The sequence below is a fragment of the Melanerpes formicivorus genome, unplaced genomic scaffold (assembly GCF_026170545.1).
Source record: "Melanerpes formicivorus ecotype bairdi unplaced genomic scaffold, bMelFor1.0.p_v2 SCAF_14, whole genome shotgun sequence".
Lineage (NCBI taxonomy): Eukaryota > Metazoa > Chordata > Aves > Piciformes > Picidae > Melanerpes > Melanerpes formicivorus.
Genome location: NW_027142366.1, coordinates 18,955,556 through 18,972,050, shown reverse-complemented (window position 1 = coordinate 18,972,050; position 16,495 = coordinate 18,955,556). Strand labels below are relative to the sequence as shown.

General features: G+C 61.6%; 1 protein-coding gene across 1 annotated transcript in view; it reads right to left on the bottom strand.

Moving 5' to 3' along the window:
• PPL (periplakin) overlaps positions 1-16,495 on the bottom strand; it is a 54,241-nt gene that overhangs the window by 19,404 nt on the left and 18,342 nt on the right. Inside the window, exons 2-11 of the mRNA XM_068147280.1 lie at positions 12,076-12,175; positions 9,996-10,150; positions 9,409-9,532; positions 8,430-8,555; positions 7,608-7,649; positions 7,328-7,489; positions 6,251-6,358; positions 5,644-5,739; positions 4,041-4,163; positions 1,918-2,064 (exon numbers count right to left, since the gene is read on the bottom strand). Coding sequence (XP_068003381.1) covers positions 1,918-2,064; positions 4,041-4,163; positions 5,644-5,739; positions 6,251-6,358; positions 7,328-7,489; positions 7,608-7,649; positions 8,430-8,555; positions 9,409-9,532; positions 9,996-10,150; positions 12,076-12,175 — 1,183 coding nt within the window. The remainder of the gene's footprint in view (positions 1-1,917; positions 2,065-4,040; positions 4,164-5,643; positions 5,740-6,250; positions 6,359-7,327; positions 7,490-7,607; positions 7,650-8,429; positions 8,556-9,408; positions 9,533-9,995; positions 10,151-12,075; positions 12,176-16,495) is intronic.

Here is a 16,495-nt window from a genome sequence, read left to right as displayed (position 1 = left end):
GCTCTGGTGGTGCTGGGGGATGCAGGAGGGCTGAGCTCTGCTGGCCATCCTCCCAGCCCTGCACAGGGGGCATGGGAACGTGGCAGAGCCAGGATGTCACAACCTGCTGCAGGCTGTGTGACAGCCAGGCTGAGCCTGCTGCCTTCCCCCAGACCCTTCCTGAGCTGTCAAACCTGCTCTGCCACCTCCCACCAGCACAACCTTCACCCTCTCCCCCCTGCAGGGCACAGCACCGCTTGGACACAGCTGAAAGCTGCTCCTTCGTGGCCAGTGCCACCCTCATGAGCTTCAGCAAGGCCAGGGGCAAGGTTTTGGTCCTGGAGCATGGCACCCCCTGGTACCAACCCAGGCTGGGGGTGAAGGGCTGGGAGCAGCCCTGTGGAGAAGGCCTTGGGGGTGCTGGGGGTGCAGAGCTGGCCAGGAGCTGGCACTGAGTGCTGCCAGCCCAGCCCCAGCCTGGCCTGGGCTGCTCCCCAGCAGTGTGGGCAGCAGGGGCAGGGAGGGGATTCTGCCCCTCTGCTGTGCCTGCTGAGACCTCCCTGCAGGGCTGGGGCAGCTCTGGAGGCCTCAGCACAGCACAGGCAGGGAGCTGCTGGAGCAGGGCCAGAGGAGGCCACAGCAGTGCTGGGAGGCTGGAAGCCCTCTGCTGGGAGGCCAGGCTGGGAGGGTTGGGCTTGTGCAGCCTGCAGAGGAGAAGGCTCCAGGGAGATCTCAGAGCAACCTTCCAGTACCTGAAGGGGCTCCAGGAGAGCTGGGAAGGGACTTTGGACAAAGGCATGGGGGGACAGGCCAAGGGGTGATGGCTTCAAGCTGGAAGAAGCTGAACTGAGATGAGACATGAGGAATAAATACTCCCATGAGGGCAGGGAGACTCTGGCACAGGCTGCCCAGGGAGACTCTGGAGGATGCAAGCCTGGAGGTGTTGAAGGCCAGGCTGGATGAGGCCTTGGGCAGCCTGTGCTGGTGGGAGGGGTCCCTGCCTGTGGCAGGGGGGTCAGAACTTGATGCTCTTTGTGCTCCCTTCCAGCCCAAACCATTCTATGATTCCCAGGCTCCTCTCCATCCCCAGTGACCCCCAGAGAGACAGCGCCCTGCAGCTCCTTGGAGTTGCTCATGGGATGAGGAAGACGAGGAGATGAAGGAAATGAGGAGATGAGGGAGACAAGGAGGTGAGCAAGATAAGGAGGATGAGGAAGATGACGTGGATGAGGAAGATGAGGAGATGAGGAAGACGAGGAGATGAGGAAGTGAGGAAGATGAGGAAGTGAGGAAGATGAGGAGGTTAGGAAGATGAGGAAGGTGAGGTGAGGAAGATGAGGAGGTGAGGAAGATGAGGAGGTGAGAAAGATGAGGAGATGAGGAAGATGAAGAGGTGAAGATGGGGAAGATGAGGAGCTGAGGAAGATGAGGAGGTGAGGAAGAGGAGCTGAGGAAGATGAGGAGGTGAGGAAGAGGAGGTGAGGCAGATGAGGAGGTGAGGAAGATGAGGAGGTGAGGAAGATGAGGTGAGGAAGATGAGGAGATGAGGAAGATGAGGAGGTAAGGGAGACAAGGAGGTGAGGGAGGTGAGGAGGTGAGGAAGATGAGGAGGTCTGGCAGATGAGGAGGTGAGGAAGATAAGGAGGTGAGGAAGATGAGGAGGTGAGGGAGGTGAGGAGGTGAGGCAGATGAGGAAGTGAGGAAGATGAGGAGGTGAGGCAGGTGAGGAGGTGTGGCAGATGAGGAGGTGAGGAAGATGAGGAGGTGAGGAAGATGAGGAGGTGAGGAAGATGAAATGAGGAAGATGAGGAGATGAGGAAGATGAGGAGATGAGGAAGATGAGGAGGTGAGGCAGGTGAGGAGGTGAGGCAGATGAGGAGGTGAGGCAGATGAGGAGGTGAGGGGGGTGAGGAGGTGAGGCAGATGAGGGGCTGGTACCTGCTCGCCTTCATACTCGCAGAGGGCCTCGACCGGGATGTGCTGTGCCGGTGCCTGGCGCCGGTAGCGCAGGGGCAGGACCTGCTGGCTGCGCTCCTGCAGGGACTTCACCACCGCCTCGTACTTGTCCAGGGCCTTCTCCTGGTCCTAGCGCAGGGCAAAGACCAACATCAGCCGCGGGGCTCTGCCGGCCGGGGAGGAGCTCCTCCCGGTGCTGCTGGCCCAGGCTTGGGCTCTGCCTTCGCCTGCGCTGCTGGCAGCAGCTCCCGGAGCCTGCCCTGGGATTCTGCACCAGCTGCCCCTGTGCCCTGCTGCCCGCTTCCGAAGCCAGGCTGAGGCTTGGGGCTGTGCCCTCGTTCACAGAGTCAGTGTCAGGGGCTGGAAGGGACCTCGAGAGAGCATCCAGTCCAAGCCCCCCTGGCAGAGCAGGAGAACCCGGGGCAGGTCACACAGGAGCACATCCAGGCAGGTCTTGAATAGCTCCAGAGAGGGAGACTCCACAGCCCCCCTGAGCAGCCTGCTCCAGGGCTCTCTCACCCTCACAGGGGAATCATTCTTCCTCCTGTTTCCATGGCACTTCCTGTGGCTCAGCTTCCACCACTGCCCCTGGTGCTGGCATTGGGCATCCCCCAGCAGAGCCTGGCTGCAGCCTCTGGGCAGCACCCTGCACAGCTTTATCACCAGCAAGGAGGTCACCCTCAGGCTCCTCCTCTCCAGGCTACAGAGCCCTCAGCTCCCTCAGGCTCTCCTCATGAGGAAGATCTTCCACTGCCTTCATCATTTTCATGGCTCTGCACTGGACTCTCTCAAGCAGTTCCCTGAGGTCCTTCTTGACCTGAAGGGCCCAGAACTGGACACAAGATTCCAGCTGTGGCCTCAGCAGGGCAGAGCAGAGGGGGAGGAGAACCTCTCTGATCTACTGACCACAGCCCTTCTATTCCACCCTGGAATGGCATTGGCCTTCCTGGCCCCCAGAGCACATGTTGGCACTGGGGCTGTGCTCCTGCCCATGCCTGGGCAGCAGCCACCAGGCAGTGATGACCATTCCCTAGTCTGGGGTCCACACCTGCCTGGCTGCTCAGAAGCACAGAACTCTGGGTTGGAAAAGCCCTCCCAGAGCATCCAGTCCAACATCAACCCAACCCCACCATGGCCACCAAACCCTGGCCCCAGCTGCCATGGCCCCAGGGTTCTTGAACACCTCCAGGGATGAGGACTCCACCACCTCCCTGGGCAGCCTGTGCCAGGGCCTGAGCTGGGGCATGGTGATGGACAGCCCTGTTCCCAGCTGCAGCTCTAGCTGCAGCCCTCTGCCGGCTCCAGCTGTGCAGGTGGCTGTGCCCTGGTGCTGAGTGGGACAGAGCACCAGCAGGAGAAGGATTTAGATTAGCTGTGAGGAAGCTGTTCACTGTGAGGGTCTGGAACAGGTTGCCCAGAGAGGCTGTGGATGCCCCCTCCAAGCATTCAGGGCCATGCTGGAGGGGCTTTGAGCAACCTGGGCTAGCTGAAGATGTTCCTGTGCGTGCCAGAAGAGGTGGAGCCAGATGTTCTCTAAGGTCCCTTCCAACCCAACCCATTCTGTGATTCTATCTATCAGCTGTTCCAGGACACGTGGAGCAGCTGGGCCTGCTGCAGCATGCCTGGGCTTGGGCTTGGGCTTGGGCTTGGGCTTGGGCTTGGGCTGGGCCAGCAGTTGGGCTCAGCACAGCCCTTCCCAAGTGGGCAGGCTGGCTCCCAGCAGCACAGCAAGTTCCACCACCTCCCCTGGCAGCAGGTCTCATTAGGCTCCCACCCTGCAGGAGCAGCGACTGCAGGAGAGAACAAACACAAACCAGCCCAGGGACAATTACGCTGCCGTGGGAGAGGCCAGCTCTAGCCAGAGGGGAAGGAAGAGGCAGCTGAAGGCCTGGCAGAGGGAGGCTGCAGCCTGGTCCTGCTGCTTGCCCTGGGGAAAGCTGGGCAAGATGCCTACACTGCAGGGATGCCCTTCCACGGGTGCCATGGGGACACTGGCAGGGATGCCCTTCCACGGGTGCCATGGGGACACTGGCAGGGATGCCCTTCCACGGGTGCCATGGGGACACTGGGTGCTGCTGCTGCCAGCCCTGTGCCCCAACACTCACGTCCAGCTCCCGGAGGAGAGACTCCAGCTGGTATCTGTCCTTGAACTCCGGGCTGAACTTTTGGTCCAGGTCTGTATCCACCTTCTTCAGGAGCTCCTGGGCGTCCTTAGCGTCCTTCTGAAACTGCAGAAAGGCAAAGCCTCTGCTGAGAAGGGGTCCTACTGAAAGCCTCAGCACAGCCAGCTCGGCAGCCTGCTCCTCCCGCTGCCCGGAGCAGGGGCAGCCACCAGGAGCTGCCAGCAGGAGCTGCCGGGGGCTTGTGGACGCCTAGGAAGTGAGGAATCGGTTTGCCGTGCTCAGAGCAACAGAGACAGCCCAGGGCAGCTTGTTCCATGGTCTCCTCCTGCAGAGCTCTTATTGCCCACCTCTCCCTGCCCTCAGTTTTGGACAGCGTCACCCTGCTGCGCGGTGTCTCCCTTGGCAGCACAGAGCAGAAGGCTGAGCCAAGCCCTTCCACACACAAACCACCTCCTGGGGCACTTCTGCTCTGGCAGAGCTCCAGGAGAGGCACTGCCCGGGCCGGGCACCCCCGTTCAGCTTTGGCAACAGGCTCAGCACGTCGCCAACACGCCCAGGCTGTGGGAGAGGAATCCAGCCTGACCTGCTCCCAGCAGAGCCTCCCTGCCTGCTGGATCCCCTTTATCCAGCAGACATCTGTCTGCTGAGCTCAGCTGAGCTCTGGGCCCTCACACAGGGCTCCCTCAGGGACAACTCAGCTTTCTGCAGCTGTCACTTCCCCACCTGGACCTGCTCTGCTTCTGGGCAGAGCATGCAAGGTCTTCCCATGCCTTGCTCTGGGGGTGAGGTACCTCTGTGAGATGCCTCTGCTGGGCTGCAGGCAGGGATGCCAACAGCAGGCTGGGGCTCCTGAACCTCAGCACTGGAGCAGGTGCCAGACATAGTATCATAGTATCACAGTATCAGTCAGGGTTGGAAGGGACCACAAGGATCATCTAATTCCAACCCCCCTGCCATGGGCAGGGACACCCCACACTAGATCAGGCTGCCCACAGCCTCATCCAGCCTGAGCTTAAACACCTCCAGGGACAGGGCCCCAACCACCTCCCTGGACAACCCATTCCAGTGCTTCACTGCTTTCATGGGGAAGAACTTCCTCCCCACCTCCAGCTTCATTCCACCCCCCCACCAGTCCTATCACTACCTGAGATCCTGAGCAGTCCCTCCCCAGCCTTCCTGCAGCCCCCTTCAGATCCTGGAAGGCCACAATGAGGTCACCTGGGAGCCTTCTCTTCTCCAGACTGAACAGCCCCAACTCCTTCAGTCTGTCCTCACAGCAGAGCAGCTCCAGCCCTCTGCTCATCCTCCTGGCCCTGCTCTGGACACCTTCCAGCACCTCCAGATCCCTCTTGCAATAGGGGCTCCAGACTGGAGGCAGTACTCCAGTCATGCTTTGGCCAAGCCATTAGTGACCTTTGGGTGCCTGAGCAATCATGGCTTGAGTTCCACCAGCTCAAGGTGGTCCTTCCAGCCTTTAAAGCCCCACAGATCCTCTTCTGCCCTGGGTCCAGAGCAGCAACAGTCTGGATTTGGGAAGCTCCTGCAGCCCAGCAGCAGCACCTGGCTGCCCCCAGACATCTGGTACCTTGTGGAAGTCCTCCATGAACTTCAGGTGGCTCTCCTCACATATCAGCAGGTTGAGGTACTCCTTCCAGTCAGCATGCACTGCCTCGATGTGAGCCTGTAACACAGGGGTGGGAGCTGGGTGCTAGCAGCACAGCCTCTGGTAGAGGTGAGCCCCAGCTGCCCACCAGCAAGTGCCAGCTTCCACCTTGAGCAAACAGCTCCTTGGCTGCCTCTGGAACCACCCAGGTGCTCTGAGGTCCAAGCTAGGATGGGAACAGTGGGGAGCTAGTCCAAAGCCCTGATGGGAACACAGGGCTGGGGGAAGAGAGGTGGCAAATCCTGTGGTCTTGTGTCCATCTCCCTCTCAAAGGTGGAACTTGCCACCATCCTTTGTAGGCAGGCACAAGGTAACCACCACAGGAATGAGGACAATGGGAAGAGCTCCTCAGCTTTATCTCAGCACCTCTGGAGGTGTTTGCACACTTGCAGGTGAAGCAGACCTCTTCCCACTTGGCATTCCGGGAAGTGAAGTGGAGAGGCACATTGGCACCAGGTCCCACCCTGGAGAAGGGCTGAGTAGGTCCTCCAGGGTTGGGGGAAAGGTGGGAGCCATCCCTGGTGCTCACCTCGATGGCATTCTTGCCAGGGTGGTTCTGGGCAAGCAGCTGGTCCCCATCTGCATGCAGCTTGTTGATGGCCTCCTCCTTCTCCTCCAGCTTCCGGTGGATGAAGTTCTGGATGGAGAGAGGGGAGACACTGAGCCCCAGGAAAGCAGAGGTGACTCTGGCTGTGCCCTGGGGCCAAGTTACTCTGCAAAGGCCTGAGCAGCTCCCCAAGACACAAGGGGTGGTGTTCCCCTACTGCAGCTTGCACTGCTCCTTTCCCTTACAGCTGTTGCTAAAGATGTGGCTCTTGCCAAGAGGCAATAAGGCAGAGGAGGATGAGGAAGCTGTGGAGGAAAGGATTAACCAACCTCTCTACCCACGTGCTTTCACATCTCAAAGTGCTTCATGATGGAGCAGGGGAAACTGAGGCACAGGGAAAAGGACCCTTCCTGCCCCCATCTGACCCCCAGTCTGCTCCCCAGCTTCATCCCCACCTTGTCTCAAAGGAAGTGATCCTGCCCCAGTACTGGGCACTGGGGAGGCCACAGCTCAAATCCTGGGTTCAGTTTTGGGGCTCTCACTCTGAGAAGGACATTGAGGAGCTGGAGCAGGGCCAGGGAAAGGCAACGAAGCTGGGGAAGGGTCTGGAGAAGAAGGCTGGGGAGGAGCAGCTGAGGGAGCTGGGGGTGTTGAGCCTGGAGAAGAGGAGGCTGAGGGAGACCTCCTTGCTCTCTGCAGCTCCCTGAGAGGAGGCTGCAGCCAGCTGAGGCTTGGGCTCTGCTCCCTAGGCTCAGGGGAGAGAAGGAGAGGCAATGGCCTGAAACTGTGCCAGGGGAGGCTGAGGTTGGAGAGGAGGCCAAATGTCTTTGGTGCCAGAGTGGTCAGGGCCTGGCAGAGGCTGCCCAGGGAGGTGGTGGAGTCCCCATGGCTGGAGGGGTTGCAGAGCCCTGTGGCCATGGCAGCTGGGGCCAGGGTTTGGTGGCCATGGTGGGGCTGGGCTGCTGGTTGGACTGGATGCTCTGGGAGGGCTTCTCCAACCCAAACCAGTCTGTGTTTGTGGCAGCAGCAGATGCAGGGCCAGGCTGGGGGCACACTGACCTCGTACTGGCGGCGCCGGCTGGGGTAGTCCAGGTTGTGGTCACTCCAGTCGTAGTGGGTCCTGTCCTTGGCCTGCTGATCCAGCCAGTACAGCTTGTTGGTGCAGCGCTGCATGTAGTCCTGCAAGGAGTGCAGGTCCTGCTGCCGCTGCTGGGAGCCAGCCTGCCGAGAGGGGAGAGAGCTCAGCCCAAAGGTCTGCTCCCTGCGTCCTGCGGCCATGGCCTGGCCACCCCGGCAAGGGACTGGTGCCCTGCCCCCCAGCACCCCAGAGGGCTCTTACCAGCAGCTTCTGGTATTTGGCTTGGAAGTCATCCAGGCATTCCTGATAACAGAGGAGAAGCAGAGCAAGAGTTAGGAGCACGGAGAGTGGTGGTCTGGTGGGGGCTTGATGGTGGAGAAGGATGTGGGGGCTGTGGGATTAGCCTCATTGTAAAGCTACCACTTGATGTGGAGTGCTGAGCTCCCCAGCTCAGGAGGGACAGGGATCTGCTGCAGAGAGCCCAAGGGAGGCTCCAAGGATGCTGCAGGGCCTGGAGCACTGCCTGGGGAGGAGAGGCTGAGAGCCCTGGGGGGGCTTAGTCTGGAGAGGAGATGGCTGAGAGGGATCTGATCAATGTCTCTCAAGAGCTGTGGGCTGGGGGTCAGGAGGCAGGGGACAGGGCCAGGCTCTGCTCACTGTGCCCTGGGATAGGCCAAGGGGCAGTAGATGGAAACTGCAGCCCAGGAGGTTCCACCTCAGCAGGAGGAGGAACTTCTGCACTGTGAGGCTGCCAGAGGCCTGGAGCAGGCTGCCCAGAGAGGTTGTGGAGTCTCCTGCTCTGGAGCCTTCCCAGCCCTGTCTGGATGTGTTCTGTGTGCCCTGTGCTGGGTTCTATGCTCCTGTTCTGGCAGGGGCTTGGTCTGGAAGATCTCTGGAGGTCCCTTCCAATGCCCTAACATCCTCTGATCCTGTGAGCTCTGAGGTTCAACCTGGACCTAGCTGCTCCCCCAGCCTGGCCCAGGCTGTAGGACAGTGGCACTGGATGCAGGTAGGATGCTGGAGCGCCCCCAGCTTCAGCAGCAGCTCAGGGCTGGGGCAGCAGGCAGGGGGCAGGGAGCTGACCTTGTTGCCTTCCTTGGTGATGTGTGGGCCGATGGCCATGACCTCGTTGTGGAAGATGTTGTGCTCCTCCACTTGGCTGTTGACCAGCGGCAGGTCGGTGCCGAAGCCCTTGCTGCTCAGTGCGTCCTGTGGGGCACAGGGGTTGGCTTAGCCCTGGGGGAACGCAGTGGGGCACAGGAAACTCCTCTGGGAGCTGGGCTGGTCTCATGAGGGTGCCCAGGAGCATGTGGGTGAAACTGACCACGGGAGAGCCAGTCTGGGGGGGTTTAACCCTTTTCAGGCTGGAAGGGTGTAGGGAGTGGGACAAAATCAAACATGAGGGCCCCAGAGTAGAGCCCAAAGCAGGTGGTGCCTGGCAAGGACCCAAGAACACAAGAGGAGAGGCTGAAGCTTGTTCAGCTTGGGGAGCAGAAGGATTTGGAGGGTCCTAACAGCATCCTTCCAAGGCCAATGAGGAAAGGGAGCTGGGCACTGTGGGCTGGTGTGTGGCAGACACAGGAGAGGTGACCTCTGCAGGGGGAAGCACAGACTGGGGGTCAGGAGAAGTTTCTCCACTCTAGGACAGTGGAGCATTGGAGCATGCTGCCCAGAGAGGGAGTGTGAGCTCTGTCCTCAGCTGGAGAAGGGCAGAGGTTTACCCAAGTTCAACCAGGAGGTCAATGGCCAGGCTGAGCCTAGGAGCCCATCCCCTGAAGGAGCAACTCCCCACGGCCCTCTGATCCTCTGGAGCTTCTCATTTCTCAGCTGGGCTGCTGCCAGTGGTGCCACTCTGAGCACTGATTCTGCAGCAGCTGCCCTTGTCCCATCACCTCTGCACCCTCCTCTGCCACCCAGCCCCCTCCTCCTGCCCATGCTCTCTGCTGCTCTCACTAGAAAGCTGCCAAGAAGGTTGCCAAGAGGTTCTGCATGGGGAGATGAATGAGGTGCTGCCTGGCTGGTGCTACTGGCCAGGCAGTGGTCCTGAGGGACCCCTTGGTACCTGTTTCTCCTCGATCACTGTGGACCAGTTGACCTGGGGCTCAATGTTCTGCTGCAGGGGGAAGTTGTAGATCTGGTTGTGCTTCACACGCAGGTTGGCCACTCGCTCCTTCAGCTGCCGGATGCTGCAGGAGGGGAAGGGTGAGGGGGAGATGGAGAGTGTGCCCCTGGGCCAGCACTACATCAGTGGCTGGAGGTGATCCTCTCCCAGGCCCCCATGGATTGGTGTGGGAAGGGCTGTCCTTGAGGGACCGCAGAGAGGGGAAAGGTGAGGATGGCAACACAGGCTGGCAGCAGCTGCCTTGTGCAATCAGCTGGGGAGGAGAGGGCAAAGGTTTCACATCTGCCAGCTCAGGGCAGACTGGGGCCGGGGTAGAGCATGGTCCTGCAGGGTGGGCAGGCCCCACCTCACCACGCTTCCTGCACAGCTGCCAGCAGCAGGCGTGCAGCTGGGCTTGCTCCACACCTGCCCGGGGTCAGGTGTCCGAGGACTGGGATGCAGAGGAGGCTGCGGTGCCCCCCCGGCAGCTGCAGGCAGGAGCTGAGCAGAGCCCCTGGAGCCGCGTCCGCCCCCGGCCGGTACTCAACTCTTCTGTGATCATGTCCCCCTGGGGGTGCTTCATGTGGCGGGCGACGGCCGCGTCCCCGTCGAGCACATAGAGCAGCTTGTCGGACTCGGAGAGCCTCTGCGCCGTCAGGTCCCGGTACTGCGCCAGCTGGCACGACTTGAGCTTGTGCAGGTCCTGCGCGGGCACAGGGCGGGCAGCGGGCGGCTGCTGAGCTTGGGGACACCTCGCAGGGCATCGGCCGCCCCCCCGCAGCTCCCAACCCCACCGCGGCCACGGAGGAAGGGGGAAACCAACGGGGCCCAAGAGGTCTTCCCAGCGGAGATGGGCAGGACCCCTGCTCTCTCCTGGCCTCCCGGTGATGTGTTTTGCTTCCCCCCCCGACTATCGCAGCCCCGAGGAAGGGCTGTGGCACCTCGGGACATACCGTGTCCTTTGGGAAGAGGAGGATGGCTCAAGCCCCTTCTCCTCCACCCCAGCTTCCTGCCGGGATGCACAGCCCTGCCCTGAGCGGCCCTGGGCAGGGAGGAATTTTGGGGGCCTGATGCACCCTCCCACCTCCTTCCCATGAGCTGGGGGAACCTGAACATGCCTTGTTCCATGGATCATGGAGAGAGAGGGGAAAGGGAAAGGGAAAGGGAAAGGGAAAGGGAAATGGGGAAAGGGGGAAAGAAAAAAAAAAGAAAAATAAAAGAAAAAAAAAGGAAAGGAAAAGAAAAGAAAGGAAAGGAAAAAAAGGAAATAAAAATTAAATTAAAAAAAGGAAACAAGGGAAAGGGAAAAAAGGAAAAGGAAAAAAGGAAAAGGATAAAAGGAGAAGGAAAAAGGGAAATGAAAAAAAGGAAAAGAAAACAAGAGAAAAGGAAAAAAGGAAAAGGGGAAAGGAAATGGAAGGGAAAAGGAAAGGGAGGAAAAGGGAAGGGAATAAAAGGGGAAAGGAAAAAAGGAAAGGGAAAAGAAAAAGGAGGGAAAGGAATGAAAAGGAAAAGGAGGGAAAAGGAAAGGGAAAGGAATAAAAGGAAAGGGAAAAGAAAAAGGAAAATGAAGAAAAGGAAAGGGAAAAGGAAAATGAAGAAAGAGGAGAAGAGACGGAGTGGGAGGAGTGGGGATGGGAGAGGGAAAAGAGAGGGAGGGCAGAGGAGATGGAAGCAGCGGCGGCGTGGGCAGGGCCGTGGCAGGATGCCCCGTGCCGCCCGCAGGGTGCCCTGTGCCGCCCGCAGGGTGCCCTGTGCCGCCCGCAGGATGCCCTGTGCCGCCCGCAGGGTGCCCTGTGCCTCTCGCAGGGTGCCCTGTACCGCCCGCAGGGTGCCCTGTGCCGCCCGCAGGGTGCCCTGTGCCGCCCGCAGGATGCCCTGTGCCGCCCGCAGGGTGCCCTGTGCCTCCCGCAGGGTGCCCTGTGCCGCCCGCAGGATGCCCTGTGCCGCCCGCAGGGTGCCCTGTGCTGCCCGCAGGGTGCCCTGTGCCTCCCGCAGGGTGCCCTGTACCGCCCGCAGGGTGCCCTGTGCCTCCCGCAGGGTGCCCTGTGCCGCCCGCAGGATGCCCTGTGCCGCCCGCAGGGTGCCCTGTGCCTCCCGCAGGGTGCCCTGTGCCGCCCGCAGGATGCCCTGTGCCGCCCGCAGGATGCCCTGTGCCGCCCGCAGGGTGCCCTGTGCCTCCCGCAGGGTGCCCTGTGCCGCCCGCAGGATGCCCTGTGCCTCCCGCAGGGTGCCCTGTGCCGCCCGCAGGGTGCCCTGTGCCTCCCGCAGGGTGCCCTGTGCCTCCCGCAGGGTGCCCTGTGCCGCTCGCAGGATGCCCTGTGCCGCCCGCAGGGTGCCCTGTGCCTCCCGCAGGGTGCCCTGTGCCGCCCGCAGGATGCCCTGTGCCGCCCGCAGGGTGCCCTGTGCCTCCCGCAGGGTGCCCTGTACCGCCCGCAGGGTGCCCTGTGCCGCCCGCAGGATGCCCTGTGCCTCCCGCAGGGTGCCCTGTGCCGCCCGCAGGGTGCCCTGTGCCTCCCGCAGGGTGCCCTGTGCCGCCCGCAGGATGCCCTGTGCCTCCCGCAGGGTGCCCTGTGCCGCCCGCAGGATGCCCGGTGCCGCCCGCAGGGTGCCCTGTGCCCGGCTCACATTCTGCATGCGGGAGTCGGTCTCCACGATGTTCTTCTCCACCTGGTCCGCATTCTTCTGCAGGCGCTCTATGAGCTCGGTCAGCTCCTTGCTGGAGATGCTGGAGAGAAAGAGGGGGAGAAAGAGGGGGAGCCGTCACCCCGCGGGCACAGCCCCGGCCCCGAGCGGCTGCGGGGGCTGCTCTCGGGGGGCCGTGACCCCGCGGGTGGCCGGGGGCCAGCCCAGCCTGCCAGGCCCCGCAGCTGAGCCTGACTCACCGCTGCCTTCCCGACTTTTTCCAAAATATTCGGCCGCGGTGCCAGGAAGGGGGGCGGGGAGGGGGGGGCGGGGGGTAGGACGGAGCGTTTCCCACGCAGGGGAAACGAGAGCCGGGCACTGCGACAGCCTGGCCTCGGAGCAGGGGGGAAAGGAGCTGGTTGGGGGCACAGGGAGAGGGAAGTTGTTTAGGGGGACAGGGAGAGAGGATTTGTTTGGTGGGGATGGGGGGAGAGGAGCTGGCTGGGAGCACAGGGAGGGAGGAGCTGTTTGGGGGCACAGGGAGAGAAGTGGACCCTGCATGGACACAGAGGAGCCTGAGCAGGACCTGAACACCCCCACAACCCACCCACCCCCAAGGCGAAATGGTCCATGCACAGGGCAGCCCCCTGTGCCCCCCCCCACTGGGGCTCAGCCCTGCTTTGTAGCCCCTGCTCTCCCCCTCCGAGCCGTGGCCTGGGCTTCCTGGCACCACTGGGAGCTGTTCCCCCTGCGGAGCAAACCCAGGACCAGCACAGCACTCCTTGCATCCACCTCTCAGTGCTGGGTCTCCTGCTAGGCACTGGGTTTTGCTCTTGGGGTGATGCTGGTCCCAGCCTCCCCCATCACAGCTGGGCTGGCAGGGCACAGGGTCACCCCAAATCCTCAGAGCCCCTCTGGGGGGCTGGCTGAGCTGCAGCAGGGTCAGGGGCACCCCAGATCCTCAGAGCCCCTCTGGGGGGCTGGATGAGCTGCAGCAGGGTCAGGGGCACCCCAGATCCTCAGAGCCCCTCTGGGGGGCTGGATGAGCTGCAGCAGGGTCAGGGGCACCCCAGATCCTCAGAGCCCCTCTGGGGGGCTGGCTGAGCTGCAGCAGGGTCAGGCCATCCCGTGATCAGCTCTTGCACCACCAGGCTCGTTCTAGACATTTTGTCTTCTTGCTGTTGCTTTGGCTGCAAGGGGAGGCTGCAGCCTGCCAGGGCCAGCTCTGGAGGACCACGTGCCAGGCTGTGTGCCAGGCTGTGTGCCAGGCTGCGTGCCAGGCCATGCCTGCAGCTCCCCAGCTCTGCTGACCAGAGGCAGAGAGCAGGATGTGCTCCCCAACAGTTTCTGCTGCTGGCCCAAGCCGGTGGCAAGGCTGGGGCTGGTGTCCTGGCTGTGCTGCTCTGCCATGGGGGCTTAAGCCGAGGGTTGGCTCACTCCATCCCAACCATCCATAGAGCAGGATAATGAGCAGTGATGACCTCGTTATGTGGTGGTAGAGCTCATCTGTGATGGAATCAGGGACTGCTTTGGGCTGGAAGGGACCTTCCAAGCTCGCCCAGTCCAAGCCCCTGTAGCCAGCAGGGACAGCTGCAGCCACAGCAGGCTGCTCCCAGCCCCAACCAACCTGCCCTGCACTGCTGCCAGCCATGGGGCAGCTCCACCTCTCTGGGCAGCCTGGCACAGGCTCTCCCCACCCTCAGCACCAAACATTTCTCCTTCTCTCCACTCTCAGCCTCCCTCTTGCACTTCAAACCATCCCCCCTTGGCCTGGCCCAACAGGCCCTGCTCAGCACTCTGTCCCCAGCTCTCTTCTGGCCTCTTGAAGCCCTGCAAGGCCAGCAGGAGGTCTCCCTGGAGCCTTCTCCTCTGCAGGCTGCACAAGCCCAACCCTCCCAGCCTGGCCTCCCAGCAGAGGGCTTCCAGCCTCCCAGCACTGCTGTGGCCTCCTCTGGCCCTGCTCCTGCAGGTCCAGGTTCACTGCTGACAGGAGGGGGTCTGAGCCTGCCCCATCCTGTCCCATGTCTCTGGAGAGCTTTGCCAGAGAAGACATTGCTGGGGGCAGGCAGTTCCTGCAGGAGACCCCAGTGTGGTCCCCGGGTGGGCAGCCTCACCCAGCAGCTCGCTCAGCCCAGCTCTGGTGGCTCCTGCAGAGCCAAGGTCCTTCCCGGGGCTGGGGGTGTCCCTGCGAGCTCCTCCAGGCCAGCACTGGGCTCATCCTCCTGCCTTCCACAGCACGGGGAGCCAAAGCTTGCTGGCCAAGGAAGTCCTCAGCCAGTGCTTTGCAGTGGCTTCCCTGGCCGTGTGCCAGTGCTCAGCTACCAGCAGGCAGCAGCGAGATGTGGCCTTGCCCCATGGGCACGGCAGGCGGTCTGCAGCGGGGAGCACCTCAGCCTGCTGCCCTCCCAGCACGGGCACTGGGAGACACAGCTTGGCCAGCCCTGGCCTGGCCTCCCGCTGGCACCGCTGCTGAGCTTCAGGACATGCTCCTGCTTGCTGCTGCTTTTCAGAACAACCCAAAGCCCAGCTCTGGCTCTGTTCCTGCCAACCTCAAAGCCTGCCCCGGGCTGCAGGAGCCTGGTAGCCTCTGAGAGCTGCACACCAGCTCAGGTTGGCCTGGGCAGCTGGGGCGTGGGCAGCGTTGCCACAGCATTTCTTGCTTTTTATAGAAGCTGCATCATCAAGATGGTACTTGGCAGGGCTGCTGGTTTGTGTCCACTGCTGCTGCTGCTGCCTGGCACCTCCTGCTGGGGCAGCCTGGGAGAGAGGCCCTCTGACAGCAGCAGAAAGGAAGCAGGGGAGCAGATGAAGAGATCACTGAGTGTCATGTGCAAGGGGGCCCTGGAAGACCACAGACTCACACAAACAGCCAGGTGGGAAGGGAGCCTCAGGAGCACTAAGTGCGACCCAGAGCCCTGCTCTGCAAGGCTCAGCCCTAAACCACAGCCCCAAGCACCACAGCCAAACCACCCTGAAACACAGCCAGGCCTGGGGGCTCCACCACCTCCCTGGGCAGCACAGACAACTCTTGCCCTGAAGAAATGTTTCCTACTGCCCAGTCTAAACCTCCCCAGGGGCAGCTTGAGGCTGCTCCCTCTTGTTCCATCCCTGGGAGCAGAGACCAGCAGCAGCCTCTCCACAGCCTCCTTTCAGGGAGCTGTAGGCAGCCAGGAGGTCTCCCCTCAGCCTCCTCTCTTTCACACTAACCATCCCCAACTCCTTCAGTCTCTCTCCATCAGATTTCTTCTCCAGGCCCTTCCCAGCTTCCTTGCCCTGCTCTGCCCTGGCTCCAGCACCTCTCTGGCATTGAGCTGCCCAGAATTGGACACAAGCCTCCAGGTGTGGCCTCCCCAGAGCTAAGTCCCAGGGCACAATCCCCTCCCTGCTCCTCTGGACACAGCATTGCTGACCCCAGCCAGGAGGCCTTTGGCTTTCTTGGCCCCCTGGGCACACTGCTGCCTCCTGTTCAGCTGCTTGTCCATTAGAGCCCCAGATGGGATGTGGGTGGCTGGATCCTGCTGCCACAGGGAGCAGCTCTTCCACCTTGGGGATTGCTTCTAATCCACTTGGTGGTGGTGGGGACTTGGCAGCACTGGGTTAACAACTGGGCTCAGTGATCTTGAAGGTCTTTTCCAACCTGAAGGACCCCAGGATTCCATGATCCTGTCCCATGCAACCAGGGAAAAGAGCTGCTGAAATCAGTGGAGAGAAAGTGGCTTCAAGCTGGGCAACTCAAATGTGCTGCTCACACTCTTGTGTCCTCAGGCCATGGTTGCTCAGAGCTGGCATCTCCTGGGGGAGCCTGCAGGCCCCAGGAACCCCTCCTCATCTCCCACCAATGAACTGGAGGCTGCTGGAGCTTTGAGGATGGAAGAGGCTGCTTGTCCAGCTGGGAGCTTGGGAGGCTTCACTGCAATAGCCAGGAGTGAAACCAGCGCTAAGTGAGGCTGGGGAAGAGCTGGCAGGGCTTGCTGGCTCATCTCCATGGCCCCTACCTTGCTCTTGGTCTTTCCTAGCAAGCCCAAAGGTGACTCTTCAGTGCAGCTGCAGGACAGATGTGAAAACCATCCCCAAAAAGCAGAGAGCTCTGGGGCTCTTCTAGCTCCACCTGTGACTGAAGCTTCTCCATTGTATGGAGGCAACCAAACGAAGCCAGGGATGCTTTGGGATCCATGGCCATGCTGTGGTCCCACCATGGCTTCCCAGGTTGGTGCTGCTGCTCTCCTCCAGCAGAGCAGAGGTGGAGACCCTGCCCAGCCTATGTGCTCCCCTGGCATCAGCAAAACTCAGCTTGGGTGCTGGGAACCTGGGGTGCAACCTCCTGGCCCTGACCCTCTTACTCAGGTACCAGCTTTGCCAGGGCCATCCTCCATGGCCATGCTGCTGCACAACCAGGGTGATGAGGATGAGGATGTGCCTCTTG